The sequence below is a fragment of the Alnus glutinosa genome, chromosome 1, assembly GCF_958979055.1.
Source record: "Alnus glutinosa chromosome 1, dhAlnGlut1.1, whole genome shotgun sequence".
Lineage (NCBI taxonomy): Eukaryota > Viridiplantae > Streptophyta > Magnoliopsida > Fagales > Betulaceae > Alnus > Alnus glutinosa.
In genome coordinates this window covers 49,733,240-49,752,414 of record NC_084886.1, presented here as the reverse complement: position 1 = coordinate 49,752,414, position 19,175 = coordinate 49,733,240, and the positions used below count along the sequence as shown (strand labels likewise).

At 36.5% G+C, this 19,175-nt stretch overlaps 5 protein-coding genes across 6 annotated transcripts; 1 reads left to right on the top strand and 4 right to left on the bottom strand.

Moving 5' to 3' along the window:
* Positions 1 to 134: 134 nt before the first annotated feature.
* On the bottom strand, positions 135 to 1,846 carry LOC133861282 (NAC domain-containing protein 14-like). The gene is made up of 4 exons (XM_062297037.1): positions 1,667 to 1,846; positions 979 to 1,520; positions 651 to 893; positions 135 to 536 (listed from the first exon to the last, which is right to left on the bottom strand). The coding sequence occupies exons 1-4, from the start codon at positions 1,827 to 1,829 to the stop codon at positions 135 to 137; spliced, it is 1,350 nt and encodes a 449-aa protein (XP_062153021.1). The 5' UTR covers positions 1,830 to 1,846.
* Positions 1,847 to 7,699: 5,853 nt separating this feature from the next.
* Positions 7,700 to 11,834, bottom strand: LOC133856444 (NAC domain-containing protein 14-like). 2 transcript variants are annotated; one of them, XM_062291493.1, is made up of 5 exons: positions 11,621 to 11,834; positions 11,208 to 11,497; positions 8,921 to 9,316; positions 8,448 to 8,834; positions 7,700 to 8,357 (listed from the first exon to the last, which is right to left on the bottom strand). In XM_062291493.1, the coding sequence occupies exons 1-5, from the start codon at positions 11,784 to 11,786 to the stop codon at positions 8,094 to 8,096; spliced, it is 1,503 nt and encodes a 500-aa protein (XP_062147477.1). In that variant the 5' UTR covers positions 11,787 to 11,834; the 3' UTR covers positions 7,700 to 8,093. The 2 variants fall into 2 exon arrangements, with proteins under 2 accessions (XP_062147477.1, XP_062147478.1); XM_062291494.1 differs by having other exon boundaries at positions 11,614 to 11,821.
* A 1,608-nt stretch (positions 11,835 to 13,442) lies between these two features.
* On the top strand, positions 13,443 to 14,196 carry LOC133861274 (uncharacterized). The gene is made up of 3 exons (XM_062297024.1): positions 13,443 to 13,641; positions 13,751 to 14,003; positions 14,109 to 14,196. Exons 1-3 carry the CDS (start codon positions 13,443 to 13,445, stop codon positions 14,194 to 14,196), a joined length of 540 nt encoding a protein of 179 aa, XP_062153008.1.
* A 121-nt stretch (positions 14,197 to 14,317) lies between these two features.
* LOC133861264 (uncharacterized) lies at positions 14,318 to 16,636 on the bottom strand. The gene is made up of 3 exons (XM_062297013.1): positions 16,508 to 16,636; positions 15,026 to 15,436; positions 14,318 to 14,936 (listed from the first exon to the last, which is right to left on the bottom strand). Exons 1-3 carry the CDS (start codon positions 16,634 to 16,636, stop codon positions 14,652 to 14,654), a joined length of 825 nt encoding a protein of 274 aa, XP_062152997.1. The 3' UTR covers positions 14,318 to 14,651.
* A 983-nt stretch (positions 16,637 to 17,619) lies between these two features.
* LOC133856468 (NAC domain-containing protein 62-like) lies at positions 17,620 to 18,393 on the bottom strand. Its single transcript, XM_062291504.1, has 2 exons — positions 18,153 to 18,393; positions 17,620 to 17,977 (listed from the first exon to the last, which is right to left on the bottom strand). The coding sequence occupies exons 1-2, from the start codon at positions 18,316 to 18,318 to the stop codon at positions 17,658 to 17,660; spliced, it is 486 nt and encodes a 161-aa protein (XP_062147488.1). The 5' UTR covers positions 18,319 to 18,393; the 3' UTR covers positions 17,620 to 17,657.
* Between the last annotated feature and the right edge of the window lie 782 nt (positions 18,394 to 19,175).

Here is a 19,175-nt window from a genome sequence, read left to right as displayed (position 1 = left end):
GACTTTTATAATGTCGTCGCCGGTAGCAGCATCAGCAACGACATTAATGTACAACATTAATGTCGCTGGTAAAAACATATCAGCGACGACATCGACATTAAAATGTCGTCGCTGATTGGAAATATTTTTTAATATTACCGACGACTGTCAGTGACGACCCAAAAGTCGTCGCTGATAGTTTGGTCGCTAATAACCAAAGGTCCAGTAGTGACACTTGGTGCACTGCGTGATCTGTTGTCCTTAACAGATTCCACGTTTTCCATGGTCTCACGGTCAAAAGCGAGATTCTTTTGACTGCTACGATCATTATGAAGGAATTCATCTGGATAATTAGGCATGGGATGACCCCATAACTCGGAGGTAAAGGCGGCTGGCTCATTCGTGCCATATTGAAAAGGCAGCTCATCATCAAGGTATCTTGAGTAAGACATGCAAAAAGGATCAAACACTTTTTGCATCTGCGAGTGTAATGGGGAGAGGAAGCTCCAATCTAGTGGCTCTGGCGGGACAGAGAACATATTCGAGTCTACCTCCACCTGCAAATCAACCCGATGTTAGAAACATGAACGATCGAGATAGTTACGTACTACTTAACTAGGCTTGAAAGATTGAATTTATTCTTTTAAGGAGGAATTCAGTGTCTTTATCACCTGATCACCAGCTGTTTCTTCGGCAGCATGATTATCACCTTCCTCTCCTAATGCTGGAAATACTGAAGCCAGTAGTGCTAGCTCAGACTCTGCTTCTTCAAGAGAAGATTTAGCTGTGTTGGGAGATGAAACGGTAGGTGTATTGGGGAGTGAAGTTAAGGGGGTCAAAGGGTTGCAATCTAGTGGATTTTTCATCAGGACAGAGAGCATTTTTAGTTCTTCCTCCTCCAGTCGCAGATCAAACTGATAAAAGAAACATGAATGAACAAGATTAGTGTTTAATTAATTTAACAAGTGTTTTAAGCTGAGACTCAATTCCCTTTCTCACCTCAGTATCTGTCACTTCTGCCACTTGATTCTCTGCAGAATCAAAACATTCATCAGTGGTTCGATAATCTTCAGCTTGCACTGACACCAGTGCTAGTTTCGACTCTGTTTTTTCAGGGCAAGATTCGGAAGTGGTAAATTTTGGTCCTCTGACACGCTTTTTATGTTTGTCGAATAAACGACAGAGGACAAAGGTATTCTGCATAAAGTTAATCAACAAAGAGAATTGGTTAAACGGCAAAAAGCAACATGGCAAAAGACGAGATAGAAAGCCAACCTGACCGGGGTAGGTGCCAAGGGATGAATGGTACTCATGCATTACCCAATCAGTCTTTTCGCCCATTGGAACACGCCCTTTATAGAAAACCAGAACCTTTTTCTTTCCGATCAAGCTTGCTCCGGACTTGATTGCCCGATCCTTTCCAGTCACTTTCCAGTACCCAGCATTGGTTGCCCTGTTCAACCGATTCCCATTCGGGTGCTTCAGGTCCTGTGGCGAGAAGAAGAACCACTCTAAATCCTTTGTCTCTATGCCGGAGAAATCTACACTTGAAAAATTTGACGGCCCAAGTAGAGAAATCACATGAGTAATGAGTACATTACAAATTTGGCTAACAATGAGGACATCAATTGAAGCCCAGAAAAAGTAAAGGTCCAAAATAAGAGAAATAAAATGGTAAACAGATCACCTGGCAAATCCCAGGGCTCCCGTTTGAAGAAATGAAGTTCGGGAATAAAGTGAAGCTTTTTGTCATTCCCAGTGATCTTTGACCTCAAGTAGTAGTCGATGATTTCCTCGTCCGTCGGACAGAACCTGAACCCCCGTGGCAGATTCAAAGACCACGCAGCCATCACACACGAAGAGGATGATGATGAGTTTCATGAGAAAGAGTGGGAGCGAGCAAGCTGACATATACAACGGAAAAGGTTGTCCTACTAACTTCTTGGGCAAGTCCTCTAATTTTACTAATTAAAACTACTAAAATATTATTTAAACTTAAAAAAGGATATAATTGGTCGGTCCTAAATTGAAACCGCGAACATGGCATGATTTTTGGTAACTAAACACAATATTCAAAGTTATATAGAAAATGTTACTTTATTTGATCAATTAACGTTATGAATTTATTGGAAATTTATAAAAATTCAAAAAGAATGTGGACTTGATGGTCGTCGCCATCAGGTTCAACGGACATAATAATCAACAGTGGAAACCGCGGGGCCACTGTCATACAACTTAGGCGGGAAGGAAGCCACCTTGACCAAGGAGTCAAGGACCAGTGGTGGCTATACAGTGTGAAGCTGGAAGGAGCCGGATGATTCTAGAATTCTAAGAATGGGTTTTGATGGAAAATAAAATTCCAGGTAGTTTAAGTTTTTCTAGTTTTTTAATAGTAGATCATTTTAATCAATATTACTCTTTTATTTTTTGGTAAGTGAATCCATTAAAAATAAAGTAATAAAATTTTAATCAACTTAGATTATTCTCAATTTTAAAAATAAAATTTTAGTTTTTTTTTTTTTTTTTTTTTTTTTAGTTTTTAATTTTAAAACTAAATTATTATTATTATTTTTTAATTGAAAAATGACACATCGTAGAAGTATTGCAGACATTTTTTCTTCAAATTTGACATTTTTGAAACTTTTTGGCAATTTGGGAGCCAGAGTTTAAGTATTGGTAATTCGGTGACTATTGATAGAATGATCAATAATTTGAAGGTTAAATTGTAATTTTTTAAAAATTAATAATTTCCATATTATTAAAGGTTGGGCCACTGTTATAAAACTTTGGTCAAAAGCAAGTTACCTTTACGGTTACCATTTGCCAAGGACCATTACTGGTGCGTACGAAGCTCAAAACAGAAAAACCAGAAGATTCTATATATATATATGTAATGTATTATAACAAAAACTATTTGTTTTTTTTTTTTTTAGGAATTGTTTTTGTTATCTGGGTCACATTATATATTGTACTTATTACACATGGTTGTATTTTTTTTGTTTATAATTTTTCATTTTTATTAATTAAAATGATAAAAATAATTTTAACTAAAACTCTATTATCAAAAGTTGTAACAAGTGTTTCTGATTGAAATTCTATTGCCCATTTTTTTTTTTAAGACATTTGATATTTTTATTTTTATTTTCACGACAATTGTCAATTAACCCATGCAATGCATATATTTCCATTCAACTCAAACCACGTCAACGATGTGAAATGAGTGTAATAAAATTAGTGTGAAGTGTAGTATTACTCCATACTTTAATGATAATAATAAACCTTATTACAAATAATGAAAACCTCATATAGTTTTTTCATCAGAATTTTATCATAAATTTTTCTTACACCACATGCATTCTTAACTTCCTTAGTAAAATTTTTTTTCCTCTTAAAAAAAAAAAAAAAAAAAAAAAAAAAAAAAAAAAAGTAAAAAAGTATTAAACTTTAACACTATAATAATTTAATAATTGATATGAAAAAATCGGGCATTGCCAGCTTAATCCAGTGGCAAGCCCCTCCACAAGGTACGCTTAAAGTCGACTGAGACGTTGTTATATATTGACTCAAAGAATAGAAGGATGAGAGTTGGTATTCTTGTGCGAGACTATGAGGGATGGGTGCTTGCAACTACAAGCCAGACCTTAAGCGCAGTGCAAGAACCTGTGGTGGCGGAAGCTAGTGTGGCGTTGCGAGCGGCAGAATTTAGTCGAGACTAGGGTTTTAACAAGATCATCCTCAAAGATGACTCATTGCAAGTGGTAAAAGCTCTTCAAGGCCTTGATCCCAATTGGAGTAGCTATGACCAAGTAGTGGGGGGATGTTAAAGGAGTGTTACAAACGTTGCTAACCTGGCAGGTTTGTCAAAACTATGCAGCCCATGGCCTAGTTAAGGCAGCTATCAAACTTTTTATGTATAGAGTTTGGATAGATAATATTTATGAGGGTATCCATGATATTGTAACATTCAAGCAACATGTTGGGATTCAATTAGGGCTCTTTGCTCTGTCTTTTTTAGTCTATGAATGAAGTCTACAACTATTTTATCCAAAATAAAAATAAAAAATACCATCACTCCGCTGTCTCTCCCCATTTTCAATACCCCTTTCTTCTCTCTTCTACAACTCTCATTCCTATTTCTTATAATTACAAATATGTATTAACTTAGAATATAAAATAGAGAAAACTACATTTATTATCTTCAAACTTACACATAAATTGTAAAGTTCACTCAAATTTTAAGAAAGTTGTAATTGACTCCCAAATTACCTACTCCTTTCACTTGGCCTCTTTTCGTTAGAATTTTATGTTAAATCTGATGGAAAATGGGTAAAATATCTATTATACCCCCATATTTTTGTAAAAATACAATTATGCCCTCATAGTAAAAACAAAAACTTCCTTGGCCATGGAGACCTAAGGTCTGGCCATTGGTCTCCTGACTCTCCTCCTACAATTTTATTTTTTTTAAAAAAAATAAATAAATAAAAAAACTACATTTATCTTCTTTAAAACTTACACCCAAATTATAATGTCCTCCCAAACGGACTATATAACTTTTTTCATTTAAAAATTCACACTATTCCCTATCACTAGATTCCGAAATTTCTTAGCAACCAAAAAGCTATTGGATCCAACCTTATTGTTTTCCTCCAATTTCTTAGGAACCAAAGAAACACATTTTTTTTATTATTATTTTTTGAATTTAATGAAAAATTCCAACGGAGGTGGTGAAGTATAAGAACTAGATAGTTTGAGAGATCAATTGCAACTTTTTAAGGCTTGGCGAAATTGCAATTTAAATGTAAGTTTGAGGGGGTAAATGCAGTTTCCCCCTTCCCCTTTTCCTTATAATTGCTCAAGAAAAAAAGAAAAGAAAAAGAAAGTAGAAGAATATATGTCATCCGTTAAAACTAAATGTTTCTTAGCATGGTTGAATTCTACATGTTTTTTGAAAAAAAAAAAAGAAAAGAAAAGAAAAAAAAAAAAAAACGCAAAAAGCCAGAAGAACAATTTTTTTAATAAAAAAAAATTAAAAAGTAAAAATTTAAAATAATTTTATTTGAATATTAAAAAACAGCATCACTTAAATTTGTTACTTTAAACCTCAAAAAAATCTATAAAATCCGCCCTTTACACAAGTCCGATCCTCTCCATTTCAAATGAAGCAGGTTCACGGCTAGAATGTCTTAAAAATAATCAAAGGCCTAAAAAGTGGCAAGCAATAAGAAGCTACTTTAATAACGAGTTAACGGGGTGTTCAAAGATAACAAAACTTTTTAAAGTTAACAGTGTTGAAATCCCTCTTCCATCCCAGAGGATGGAGGAGACGATCTCTCTCTCTCTGAGATTGATTTGCGAGGCCGAGAATGAAGCTCTTGCAGTCTTCCACATGAAATGCATGTGGAAGAAATTATCAGAAAAAGACATAGATTCATTATACAAGCTTAGTATGGATGTAACATAGAAGTTAATCTAAAACCAGTCACTACCATGAAAGAAATGGGAAAACTGTAAGTGCGCGCGCGGGGGTGGACAAAGAACTTTTGTTAGCTACTCCAGTTCAAGCAAGTAGCTAGGAGGAATGAGATGACTTCAAATTTCAGATAGACCATTTTCTTCTTCGCTTCTTCTTGTACGTACAGAAAAATCTTCTTTTCCCTTTTGCCTTTTATAAGTAAATTGTACTGTAAACTCCTTAAAAACACAGTCATATATATGGTTAAATTGATTGTCCAACTCGAATATATATGGTTAGAAGCTCTCGCCACGTAAGCACCCAAGGAAATTAGAAAAGCGCGGGAAAAGGATTTCGGTTTCCTACCAGCGCGTGACTGTCGAAGGTTACACCGGAGATTGGAGGGAAACTTCCGACCAGATGACAGAAGGTAGGTTTCCGGTGAGATATTTGAGAGTTCCTCTTATAACTAAGAGGCTTACAGCAGCAGACTGTGAAGGTTTGGTGGCAAAGTTCACTTCTCGGATTGATTCTTGGTGTGCCAAGCATTTATCTTTTTCAGGGAGGTTACAACTGATTTCCTCGGTGCTTTTCAGCCTTCAAGTCTTCTGGTCTAGTATTTTTATACTTCCAAAAGCAGTGATTCGGTTATTGGAGCATAAACTAAACCATTTCTTGTGGGGAGGAAGTAATGTGAATGCTAAGGCTAAGGTTGCATGGGAGAGGTTTGTGTTCCGAAAAGGTAAGGAGGCTTGGGGCTTAAGAGGTTAAATGTTTGGAATCAGGCGGCTATGCTTAGACATATTTGGAACCTCTTTGCTCAGGCAGGTTCGCTTTGGGTGGCATGGGTGGAAAAAAATTGGTTGAAGGGGAGGAGCTTTTGGCAAATTCCTATTCCTCAATCATGCTCTTAGAGTTGGAAGCAAATTCTCAAACTTAGAGAGGTGGCTAAGAGGTTTTTGAAGTTTAAAGTAGGAGATGGCAACCGAATATTTCTTTGGCTAGATGACTGGCATCCAGATGGGTGTCTCCTAGACAAGTTTGGGTGCCAAGCTGTCGACTATTATTCGTAATGGGGAGTGGTATTGGCCTTATGCTAGATCTGATCGAATTGTTGATATACAGAGCAAACTATTGGAGGAAGAGATTGGCAAGCAAATTCTCAAACTTAGAGAGGTGGCTAAGAGGTTTTTGAAGTTTAAAGTGGGAGATGGCAACCGAATATTTCTTTGGCTAGATGACTGGCATCCAGATGGGTGTCTCCTAGACAAGTTTGGGTGCCAAGCTGTCGACTATTATTCGTAATGGGGAGTGGTATTGGCCTTATGCTAGATCTGATCGAATTGTTGATATACAGAGCAAACTATTGGAGGAAGAGAATGGCAATTCTGATTTGCCTATGTGGAGATGTAAGAAAGGGAGATATACTTGTGCATAGACATGGGATGCTTTAAGGAAAAAAGAGGTTCCTGAGAAATGGTGGAAAGTGGTTTGGAATCAAGTGGCTATCCCTCGGCATTCCTCCATGTTATGGCTGGTTTTCCGTGATGCTTTAATAACTAAGGAGAGGATATGTAAGTGGGGATATTTAGGGGACTGTTTGTGTCTTTTTTGTCGGGGAAGGTTGGAAAATAGAACTCATTTGTTCTTCCAATGTAGTTTCAGCAAACTTATTTGGAAAAACCTTATGGCTTCTTGTTTAGTGAATAATCCGGTGGAGACATGGGAGGAGGTAGTGAATTGGAGTATTTCTAATTTGAAAAAGGCTGCCTGAAAACAAGACTGTGCATCCTATGCCTAGGAGCTGCTGTGTACCATATTTGGGGAAACATAGAAATGACATCCTACATGGGAATATCCCGAGTTCAGAGGAGGCAATTCTGGCTAAGATAAAATGGGAGGTGAGAGCCAGAATTTTGGTGAAGGGCACTTACAAGAAGAATGCTGAGAATCAGATGTTAGTCCAGTTGTGGAGTCTGCAGAATATGGTTTAAGTTCTGTGGATAGTTGGTTCTCTTTTTTTGTTGAGTTTGAAGTCTTGTTGACTTTTATTTGTTTGTAGATTCTGTTCTAGTTTACTAGTCAGGATGTATGTTGATGCTGCAGATTGTCTTCTGCATTTAGTCTTAGTTGTAAGGGCTTTTGAGTGAGCTGTTTTGGGCTTTCTCTTTGCCCATGGAATAGTTTGAACCAGATTTCTCTGGTGTGATTATAGTTTGTGTTTGGTTTTATAAAGCTTTCATTCAAAAAAAAAAAAAAAACGCATTCATAAAGAGGGTCCTCATTCCTCAATATTCCATTATTTATCACTGCATTTGTACATCACATCTTGAGATGGATAGCGAGAGCACCAAACACCTTGTGGAAGAGCTCCATCCTCGGCCTCACAAATCAATCTCAGAGAAAGAGAGGGACAGTGACTGTCCCGAACACCTTGTGGAAGAACTCCATTAATTCTCAGCCTCGCGGATCGATCAGGGAGAGTGACCGTCTATATCCTCTGGGAAGGAAGAGGAATTTCAACTCTAATAACTTTAACGTTTTGTTATTTTCAGAACCCCCGTTATAAGTAGCAGCTTATTACGTGGCACTTTAAAGGCTTTAGATTGTTTTTAAGCCATCCTAGCCGTGATTTGAAATGGAGAGGATCCGGTTCCGCTTAAGGAAGATTCTCTTGACTGCTGGGATCATTCTGAGGGAACGCATCCGGATAATCAATATCCATTGGACCACATATCTCAGAGAATAAGGCGGCTCCATCATTCGTGCCATATTGATAAGGCACATCATAACAGTAGTTTGAATCAACGGGAACAGTGAAAGACACGTAAAAAGGATGGTCGGGCGACAGCACGGGCAACTGCTTGCGCCAATCTATATCTCGTAGCGCTGGTGGGACACCGGACATAGTTGAGTCTACCGCCTGCAAATCAACGTACATGATGTACGTTAGAAACATAAATGATGCAAGGAGATATATACTTGGATTAATATACTTCACCGTCTTTCTCACCTCATGATCATCATCAGCCGTTCCTTCGGCCACCTGATCTTTTTTAGTGGATGCTTTTTCACTACATTGGTTACGCTCAGTACTGAATGCTTTAGTGTTTGATGTCGTTCCGTCAAAAGTTGTTGTCGGATAACATCTTGTGACATGATTGTGATCACCTTCCTCATTAACTGATGATGCTGGAAAAACTGAAGATGTCGTCTTTCCATCAGGACAGCATCTTGTGACATTCGTGCCATATTGATAAGGCACCTCATCATCACGGTAGTTTGAATCATCTGCGACAGAGAAAGGCATGCAAAGAGGATGCATCCGCGAGTGGAAGGGCTTGCTCCGATCTATATCTAGTAGCTCTGGTGGGACACCGGACATAGTTGAGTCTACCGCCTGCAAATCAACGTACATGATGTACGTTAGAAACATAAATGATCCAAGGAGATACTTGGATTAATATACTTCACTGTCTTTCTCACCTCATGATCATCATCAACCATTCCTTCGCCCACCTGATCTTTTTTAGTGAACGCTTTTTCACTAATGTGGTTACACTCGGTACTGAATGCTTTAGTGTTTGATGTCTTTCCGTCAAAAGTTGTTGTTGGATAACATCTTGTGACATGATTGTGATCACCTTCCTCATCAACTGATGATGCTGTAGAAACTGAAGATGTCGTCGTTCCATTAGGACAGCATCTTGTGACATGATTGTCAACTTCCTCATTATAATTAACTGATGGTGGAGATACTGAAGCACGAGCAGCTGGTTTAGACTTGGCAGGTCTAGCTTTGGTAGAGTACTTTCGCTTTCGACCTTTGCTACCATTAATATTGTTAGGTCTCTTGAATAAACGACAGAGGACAAAGGTTTTCTGCATAAAGTTAATCAACAAAGTGAGAATATAAATCCTCTTCTAAAAGAGATGACCCTATATTTACATTATTTTGGCAGCAAATTAAACATCTTGATCAACCACCATTCATTTCTTTCCTCCTACCGGGTGTAAGTTAATGTAGTCACTAATCAGCATTGTAGAACATTGGTTAATGATGGTATTTAGTTTGACTAGTGCTATTTAGTAAATTATTAGATGAATGTAATTCAATTGGGATAACATATATGAGTGAAAATTAACCTTCGGATCAAGGACTTGAAAAAAGAAAAATTGTGAGTTATTTTTTTGTTATAAAATGTGTTTATAAGAAATTATAGTTATTTGATAACTGTAGTTAATTATTTGATATAACTGTAGTTATTTGATTGCATACTATAATATTTTTACATTTTTATTTGATAACTAGCTATAGTTCAGAGTAATTTTTAGTTCATGAGAAACAACCAAAAGAGAGTTTTTTTTTTTTTTTAAAAAAAAAAAAAATTGTTAAAAAAGAAAATCGATCCAGAGAACCAAGAAACATAAAAAAAAATAAAAAAATAATAATAATAAAAAAAAAAAAAGAAAAAAAGAAAAACGCTTGAGTTATATAACTTTCCTACAAACCAGTTTAATGACAAAGAAAATGAAACATCCACCGATTGTCACTTATATATACGACAAAGTTTTTTTTTCAAAAGGAGTTTGGTGGTTTATTGTCCAAATCCCATAAAATTGAGACATCATTTTCGGCAATTTTCACTGCTGCTAACGACAATAATGGGTCCGAAGGATTAAAAACGGCGGTGACAGAATGATGGGTCCGACAGAGACAAAATCTACTCATGGGGATAAATGGGTTTAGGTTTGGAATCTTTTGGATTCTATTGTACAGAAAAAGTCGCGGCATACCAGAAAGAACAACAATTGAGAAAATTGGGAAGACTGAGATTGACTAACCTTAGAGATTGATCGTGAAAAGTGGCTGGATCCTGGACGGTGCTGATATTGGCTGGATTACAAATTGGGTTAGAGAAATAATTTCATTTGCCAAAGAATAGATGAGTTAACGGTGGGAAAATCTGCATCTTACATGTACAAAAAATGACACGAGACAATTTATGAATTTTAGTTTTGGAGGAACTTTTTGTCATAGTCAATGAAAGTTTCCCTTTCCCGATGAATCGAAAAATCCTCTCTTCTTTCATCATTCAAAATCAGAAAGCATATATATATATATATATATGGATTCTTCTAGGAGTTTATTTGAGGATGTGAAGATTAGATGCTATGCTGTATCAGTTGTAATTTGTAATGTTCATGGATGACTCATCAACAGTGAGATTGGCCAAAGGATTCTGAAATCTGAATGTCCAAAGATGACAGAGACAGCGTAAATGATCTCAACAAACTACTACCGCAATAAAATTATTTTAGATTGTTGCTTCAAAATTTAGTTTTTTTTAAAAAAAAGAAAAGAAAAGAAATGAATTACTGGTCGAAGAGACTATATGACGATCGAGAGAGGGGTGAATCGCTTCAATGAAGTCACGATCGATCTTCCATATAGAGTTTATATATGAAATTAGCGTTATAGGTGGTTGAAATCTGCGTTAAAAAGGGCAAAAACACAACGTTTAACAATTATGGGAGGAGAAATTGAAAGAGACACAGAGAGATAAAGAAACAGAGAGAGAGATAGGGATGAGAGACAGAAACAGAGAGAGGATTCTGTGGGGGTTAACGATGCAGAGAGAGATAAAGTCGCCGTTGAGTTGGCGATGAGTTTGTTCCCAGAGATCGAAAATAGTTACTCGAGAGTCGAGATATTGGTAAGAATGGTACGCACAACGCAACCAAACAAAAGACGAGATAGAAGAAACCCAACCTGAGCGGGGTTGGTGCCCTGAAGCTCCGTCCGGGTCGCGTGGTACTCATGCAAGACCCAATCAGTTATTTTGCTGTTTGGAGAACGCCCCTCATGGAAAACCAGTATCTTTTTCTTTCCAATCAAGCTCTCTCCGTCAACGGACGAGATTTTGAGATCCTTACCAGTTACTTTCCAGTACCCAGCATCGGTCTTCCTGTTCAACCGATTCCCATTCCGGTTCTTCAGATCAAGTTGCGAGAAGAAGAACCACTCTTGATCCTTTGTAATTGTCTCTATGCCGGAGTAATCTACACTCAAAGAAACCAGACAAGCTAAGAACAAACAAAAAAATTTGAGAAATTGCCCAGAAAAAAAATTTAAGTTCCAAAATAAGAAAATCAGATCCTCGAAACGAATGCTAAACTGATCACCAGGCAACTCCCAGGGCTCCCGTTTGAAGAAATTAACTTCGCGAATGAAGCCAACTTCTTCTTCATTCCCACTGTTCTTTAGCATCAGGTACCGTTGGAAGATTTCCTCGTCCGTCGGACTGAACCTGACACCCCATGGCTGATTCGTCAAAGACAACGTATCCATCACACACGCAGGCTCGCTCGCTCGCACGCACGCTCACAGAAGATTGGAGAATAGTGAAAGATAGAAAATGATTAGTGAGCCACCACAACGGTCACCCATATAAAAGGACACAAAAAGGTTGTCCTGTACCAGAGCTTGTTGCATAAGTTTGCGTTAGAGGGCTTTGTTTTAGTCCACTAATTTCTATTTGTTGGTATTATTGAAATTTCTATATTTTGTTTATTGATATAATGATTGCGATCGAGTACAAGTCTTTCTACTTTGACAATCTTAAACTACTTTCACTTTATAAATAACATACAATTTTTTATGTCCATCCTCTAATATTAATCAAAATATATTATATAAAATGTAATAAAATATTTATTTGTAATTTTTAATTAAGATGAAAAAAAAAGTTGTTATCACCACAGTAAGTAAGATAGCTTTAAAAGCTCAACAAAAATTCATACAAGTATAACAAGTTTTCTTAAATCTGAAAAATAAAATTTAACGCATAAATTAGTAACTAAAAAAAATTATAAAACTCCACTTAGCCCTGATCGATGTGTCACGAGTTTTATAATTTTATCCTTAAAACTTAAATCATAAAATGTTACAATGTGATCAATATTCTATTTTTCAACCTATTTTATTTTCCGTTGAAATCTTCATAGAAAATGCCAAAATATTAAAAATACTAAAAATTAAGCTAGACGGACCCACGGCTGTGGCTTGGCTGTGGCCTGTAGGTCTGGGTTTTTTTTTTTTTTTTGAATTTCTCGTAAAAGAAAGAATTTATCGCATTATAACGCGTTTATAAATGGAAATGGGAAAAATAGGGTTTGGTGACTTTCGGCCCCAACACAAATCAGATCCTTCCGAGAAACGGAAGTAGTTTGAATTCTATGTACCAACTTTTCTTCTCTCCCATTTGTAATTCTAATTCGATATCTATTACATGCTAAATCCACGGTGACTCTAAGCCGTTGGATCATCGGCCCCACACGATCAATGCATGTGATTGTGATTGAAAGAGGGATGAGAGAGATTAGAGAGAGATAAGCTTGTGGGGAAGTTGACGTCAAAGTCATTACATCACATCCCCAAAATCAGTAAATGATGTGGGTGTGTGGCATGGAAGTGTTTGAATGATTTGGCAATACGTGGGTACTGTCATGTCGGAAGGGACAAGTATCGTGTTCCTAGTGATGTTAAGTGGCAGTGATGTGGCGGGCTATTAGTGTTTTGACGAAAAACTTGATTGAGGTACTAATTTAGTCTTTTTCTAAAACTGAGGTACCATCTGTGATGCAAATTGGAACTCAGATGTTAAAAATATATTTAACCCTAAATATTATGCAAGTGAATGAAATTTTCAACTCTCAACCTTGATTCTTTTTTATTCTTCTTCGTTGGTATTTTTCTCGTAAGATTCTTGATCTAGTCGAGAGGACTAAAGAAGTGGGTGGCTTGAATATACAGTTGTGAGTGTCGGGTTCTTGGTGATGATGCATGAACACTTGGTAAAAACTAAAAAGAACTTCCATTCGAATGAGAGTTTAATCGAAGTGGTGACGAAATATTCACACGTGAGGATGAGATTGACGAACATACACATACGAGTGAAAAAAAAAAAAAAAAAAAACATAAGAGATTGGCAACTCTGATTTGCCTATGTGGAGATGTAAGAAAGGGAGATATACTTGTGCAGAGACATGGGATGCTTTAAGGAAAAAAGAAGTTCCTGAGAAATGGTGGAAAGTGGTTTGGAATCAAGTGGCTATCCCTCGGCATTCCTTCATGTTATGGCTGGTTTTCCGTGATGCTTTAATAACTGAGGAGAGGATGTGTAGGTGGGGATATTCAGGGGACTGTATGTGTCTTTTTTGTCGGGGAAGGTTGGAAAATAGAACTCATTTGTTCTTCCTTCCAATGTAGTTTTAGCACACTTATTTGGAAAAACCTTATGGCTTCTTGTTTAGTGAATAATCCAGTGGAGACATGGGAGGAGGTGGTGAATTGGAGTATTTCTAATCTGAAAAAAGACTGCCTGAAAACAAGACTGTGCATGCTATGCCTAGGAGCTGCTGTGTACCATATTTGGAAACATAGAAATGACATCCTACATGGGAACATCCCGAGTGCAGAGGAGGCAATTCTGGCTAAGATAAAATGGGAGGTGAGAGCCAGAATTTTGGTGAAGGGCACTTACAAGAAGAATGCTGAGAATCTGATGTTAGTCCAGTTGTGGAATCTGCAGAAAGTAGTTTAAGTTCTGTGAATAGTTGGTTCTCTTGTTTTGTTGAGTTTGAAGTCTTGTTGACTTTTATTTGTCTGTAGATTCTGTTCTAGTTTACTAGTCAGGATGTATGTTGATGCTGCAGATTGTCTTCTGCATTTAGTCTTAGTTTTAAGGGCTTTTGAGTGAGCTCTTTTTGGGCTTTCTATTTGCCCATGGAATAGTTTGAACCAGATTTCACTGGTGTGATTGTAGTTTGTGTTTGGTTTTATAAAGCTTTCATTCAAAAAAAAAAAAAAAAAACAACGCATTCATAAAGAGGAAATATTTCCTCAATATTCCATTATTTATCACTTCATTGTACATCACATCTCTGAGATGGATAGCGAGAGCACCAAACACCTTGTGGAAGAGCTCCATCCTCGGCCTCACAAATCAATCTCAGAGAAAGAGAGGGAGAGTGACTGTCCCGAACACCTTGTGGAAGAACTCCATTAATTTCTCAGCCTCGCGGATCGATCAGGGAGAGTGACCGTCTATATCCTCTGGGAAGGAAGAGGAATTTCAACTCTAATAACTTGAACGTCTTGTTATATTCAGAACGCCGGTTAAGTAGGAGCTTATTACGTGGCACTTCAAAGGCTTTAGATTGTCCGGTTCCGCTCAAGGAAGATTCTCTTGGCTGCTGGGATCATTGATTCATTATGAAGGAACGCATCCGGATAATTAGGCATTGGACCCCATAACTCAGTGGTAAAGGCGGCTGCATCATTCGTGCCATATTGATAAGGCACCTCATCATCACGGTAGTTTGAATTATCAGCGACAGGGAAAGGCATGCAAAAAGGATGCATCGGCGAGTAGAAGAGATTGCTCCAATCTATATCTAGTAGCTCTGGTGGGACACCGGACATTGTTGAGTCTACCGCCTGCAAATCAACATACATGATGTACGTTAGAAACAACATAAATGATCCAAGGAGATACTTGGATTAATATACTTCACTGTCTTTCTCACCTCATGATCGTCATCAGCCGTTCCATCGGCCAACTGATCTTTTTTAGTGGACGCTTTTTCACTAATGTGGTTAAACTCAGTACTGAATGCTTTAGTGTTTGATGTCGTTACGTCAAAAGTTTTTGTCGGATAAAATGTTGTGACATGATTGTGATCACCTTCCTCATTAACTGATGATGCTGGTGCTGGAGAAACTGAAGATGTTGTCGCTCCATCAGAACAGCATCTTGTGACATGATTGTCAACTCCCTCATTATAATTAACTGATGGTGGAGATACTGAAGCACGAGCAGCCGGTTTAGACTTCGCAGGTCCAGCTTTGGTAGAGTACTTTCGCTTTCGACCTTTGCTACCATTAATATTGTTAGGTCTCTTGACTCTCTTGAATAAACGACAGAGGACAAAGGTTTTCTGCAGAAAGATAATCAACAAAGTGAGAGGAAACTTGATTAAGAGCATTCACAACAGCTTCTCTAAAGAAGTCTGTTCCTTAAGTTTTAGGAAAAATTTTAAAAAAGTTATAAAAATCCCTCCACGGCAGCTTTTCTAAAATTTTCATTTCCTTCACACTTCTCATTCAATTGTTTATTCACAAAAGATATTATTTCTCCTACTTTATTTCTCTTTTCTACTTTTAATTAAAGTAAAGGTAAAAAAATATATTATCTCTCCTATTTTTAATTAAAGTAAAAGTAAAAAAATAATAATATTTTAATAATATAGAAAAAAATGAAAAGCTGATGTGGAGTGTTTTTTTTTTTTTTTTAAGGAAAAAAAAGTGGTTTTGTTCCCTACGAATAGGAAAAATGTTGGGGAAGCTGCTCTAATATTACTGCTGTTAAAAGAGGAAACTTGGTCTAATTGTTTGCTCACTTTCTTCTTCTTCTTTTATTGGCTGAATATATTTGATAAAAAAAAAATTAAAAAAAGCAGGAACTGTATGTTAAGAAACGAGTGACGTCATTGTTCCTGTAGATTCCTATGCTCCACGCAATTCTAATTACTGATGCTTTCAGGCATAAAATATTGGTTAATGATGATGGTATTTAGTTTGACTAATGCTATTTAATAAATTATTAGATGATTGCAGTTCAATTGGGATAATATGGTAATGAAAATTAACTTTCGAATCAAGAACATGTATAGAGAAAAAAATTGTGAGTTATTTTTCTGTTATGAAATGTGTTTATAAGAAGTTATAATTATTTGATAACTGTAGTTATTGATTGCATACTATAATATTTTTAAAATTTTATTTGATAACTAGCTATAGTTTAGAGTATTTTTAGTTCATGAGAAACAACCAAAAGAGAGTTTCTTTTTCTTTTTTTCTAAAAAAAAAAAAAATGTTAGAAAGGAAAATCCAGAGAACCAAGAAAAATAATAAAAATAAAAATAAAAGTAAAAGGCTTGAGCCTTGAGCCTTGAGCCTTGAGTTATAGAGGAAAACCAGCTTGATGGCAAAGAGAATGAAACAGCCACCGCTTGTCGCTTGTCCGACACTGTTGGAACAAAAAACACGGCCCTCTTCAACACATCCGCCAAACTATACCCCACCTTTCTCAGGTTCAAAATATCCCTCGCAGCATTCTTATACTTGTGCATCTTCATGGAATACTTAGCCACAACTTCACCCTCCTAGTCCCCCTCGCCGACTCTATCTGATTCAACCTCGTCATCTGCTCCCGCTCTTGAATTTGCTTAAAATGATTCACAAAAGGAGTTTGGTGGTTTATTGTCCAAATCCCATAAAATTGAGACATCATTTTCGGCAATTTTCGCTGCTGCTAACGACAAGGAAGAAAGAAGAGAGGATTCTTCGATTCATCGGGAAAGGAATTTTCATCGACTATGACAGAAAGTTCCTCCAAAACTAAATTTCATAAATTGTGTCTGTGTCATTTCGTACATGTAAGATGCAGAGTTTCCCACCGTTAACTCATCTATTCTTTGGCAAATGAAATTATTTCTCTAACCCAATTTGTAATCCAGCCAATATCAGCACCATCCAGCCACTTTTCACGATCAATCTCTAAGGTTAGTCAATCTCAATCTTCCCCATTTGAAATCAGCCAATATCAGCACCATCCAGCCACTTTTCACGATCAATCTCTAAGGTTAGTCAATCTCAATCTTCCCAATTTGTAATCAGCCAATATCAGCACCATCCAGCCACTTTTCACGCTCAATCTCTAAGGTTAGTCAATCTCAATCTTCCCAATTTTCCCAATTGTTGTTCTTTCTGGTATTCTGCAACTTTTTCTGTACAATAGAATCCAAAATATTCCAAACCTAAACCCATTTGGCCCTGTTTTGTAAATCCCTGTTTACCCTTAACCTTTCAATATGAAGAACAAAAAATAAAAAAGGAATAGACTGAAATGTTGGCTTCTAGAAGAAGCCAACCATTTCAGTCTGAGCGTCATCCGTAGGGGTTTAATAAACAGGGCACCATCATTCCTCTTTTTTTTTTTCTCTTATTTTTTTTTTTTTTTCTTTTCTCTTTCTTTCTTTTTTTTTTTTTTTTTCTTTTTCCTTTTTTCTTTTTTCTTTTCTCTTTTCTCTCTTTTTTTTTTTTTTTTTTTTTTTTTTTTTTTTTTTTTTCCTCTTGAAAATATATTTTCCATATATTCTAACACAAAAGAGGAGATAGAAACCTAACCTGAGCGGGGTTAGTGCCCTGAAGCTCCGTCGGGGTTGCGTGGTACTCATGCAAGACCCAATCAGTTATCTTGCTGTTTGGAGAAAGCCCCTCATAGAAAACCAGTATCTTTTTCTTTCCGATCAAGCTCTCTCCGCCAACGGACCAGATTTCGAGATCCGTACCAGTTACTTTCCAGTACCCAGCATCGGTCTTCCTGTTCAACCGATTCCCATTCCGGTGCTTCAGATCATGTTGCGAGAAGAAGAACCACTCTTGATCCTTTGTAATTGTCTCTATGCCGGAGAAATCTACACTCAAAGAAACCAGACTGAGAACAAACAAACAAAAAAAATTGAGAAATCACATATTTGGAAATCAATCGAAGCCCAGGGAAAAACAAAAAAAATCAAGGTCCAAAATAAGAAAATCAAATCCTCATAGACTCCGGTTATATTAAGCAGAAGCGAATGCTAAACTGATTACCAGGCAACTCCCGGGGCTCCCGTTTGAAGAAATTAACTTCGCGAATGAAGCCAACTTCTTCATCATTCCCACTGATCTTTGGCCTCAAGTACAGTTGGACGAGTTCCTCGTCCGTCGGACTGAACCTGACCCCGCATGGCTGATTAGTCAAAGACAACATAGCCATCACACACGCACACTCGCACACTCGCTCGCACGCTCGCTCGAAGAAGATTGGAGAATAGTGAAAGAGTGGAAATGAATGGTGAGCCACCACAACATATTTAAGGAGACAAAAGGTTGTCCTGTACTATAACTTATTGCATAAGTTTGCATTGGAGGGTTTTGTTTTAGTCCTCTAATTTCTATTTATTACCAACTTGGTTCTCGAAATTTCTATATTTTGTTTATTGATTTAATGATTGCGAGTACAAGTCTTTCTACTTTGATAATCTTAAACTACTTTCACTTAATAAATAAAATACGGTTTTTTTATGTCCATCCTCTAATATTAATCAAAATATATTATATAAAATGTAATAAAATATTTATTTGTAATTTTGAATTAAGTTGAAAAAAAAAGTTGTTATCACCACAGTAAGTAAGATAGCTTTAAAAGCTGAACAAAAATTCAGAAAAATATAAGTATAACAAGTTTTCTTAAATCTTAAAAATAAAAAGTTTTTATACAAATAAAATATTGTAGAAGAATATATGTATGTCAATATATAATTACATTTACTAAATGAACTATTAAAATATTATGTAAACTTAACAAGGATATTATTGGTCGGTCCTAAATAAAAACTTGATTTTTGCTAACAGGCCCCGTTTAGTAATCCCCTCCCCTTCCCCTCCCCTTCCTTTTGTGAGAATTTTTTTGTTGTGTGAAAATAGAAAGTGATTGATGTGATATAAAGTAGAAAGAATTTATATGGAAAAGTGGAAAAAAATTTGTATTGTAGTGGATTTTTTTAATTAAATAATAATAAAAAATTATTGATGTGATATAAAAAATAAAAAATAAAAGAATGTTTTGAATTT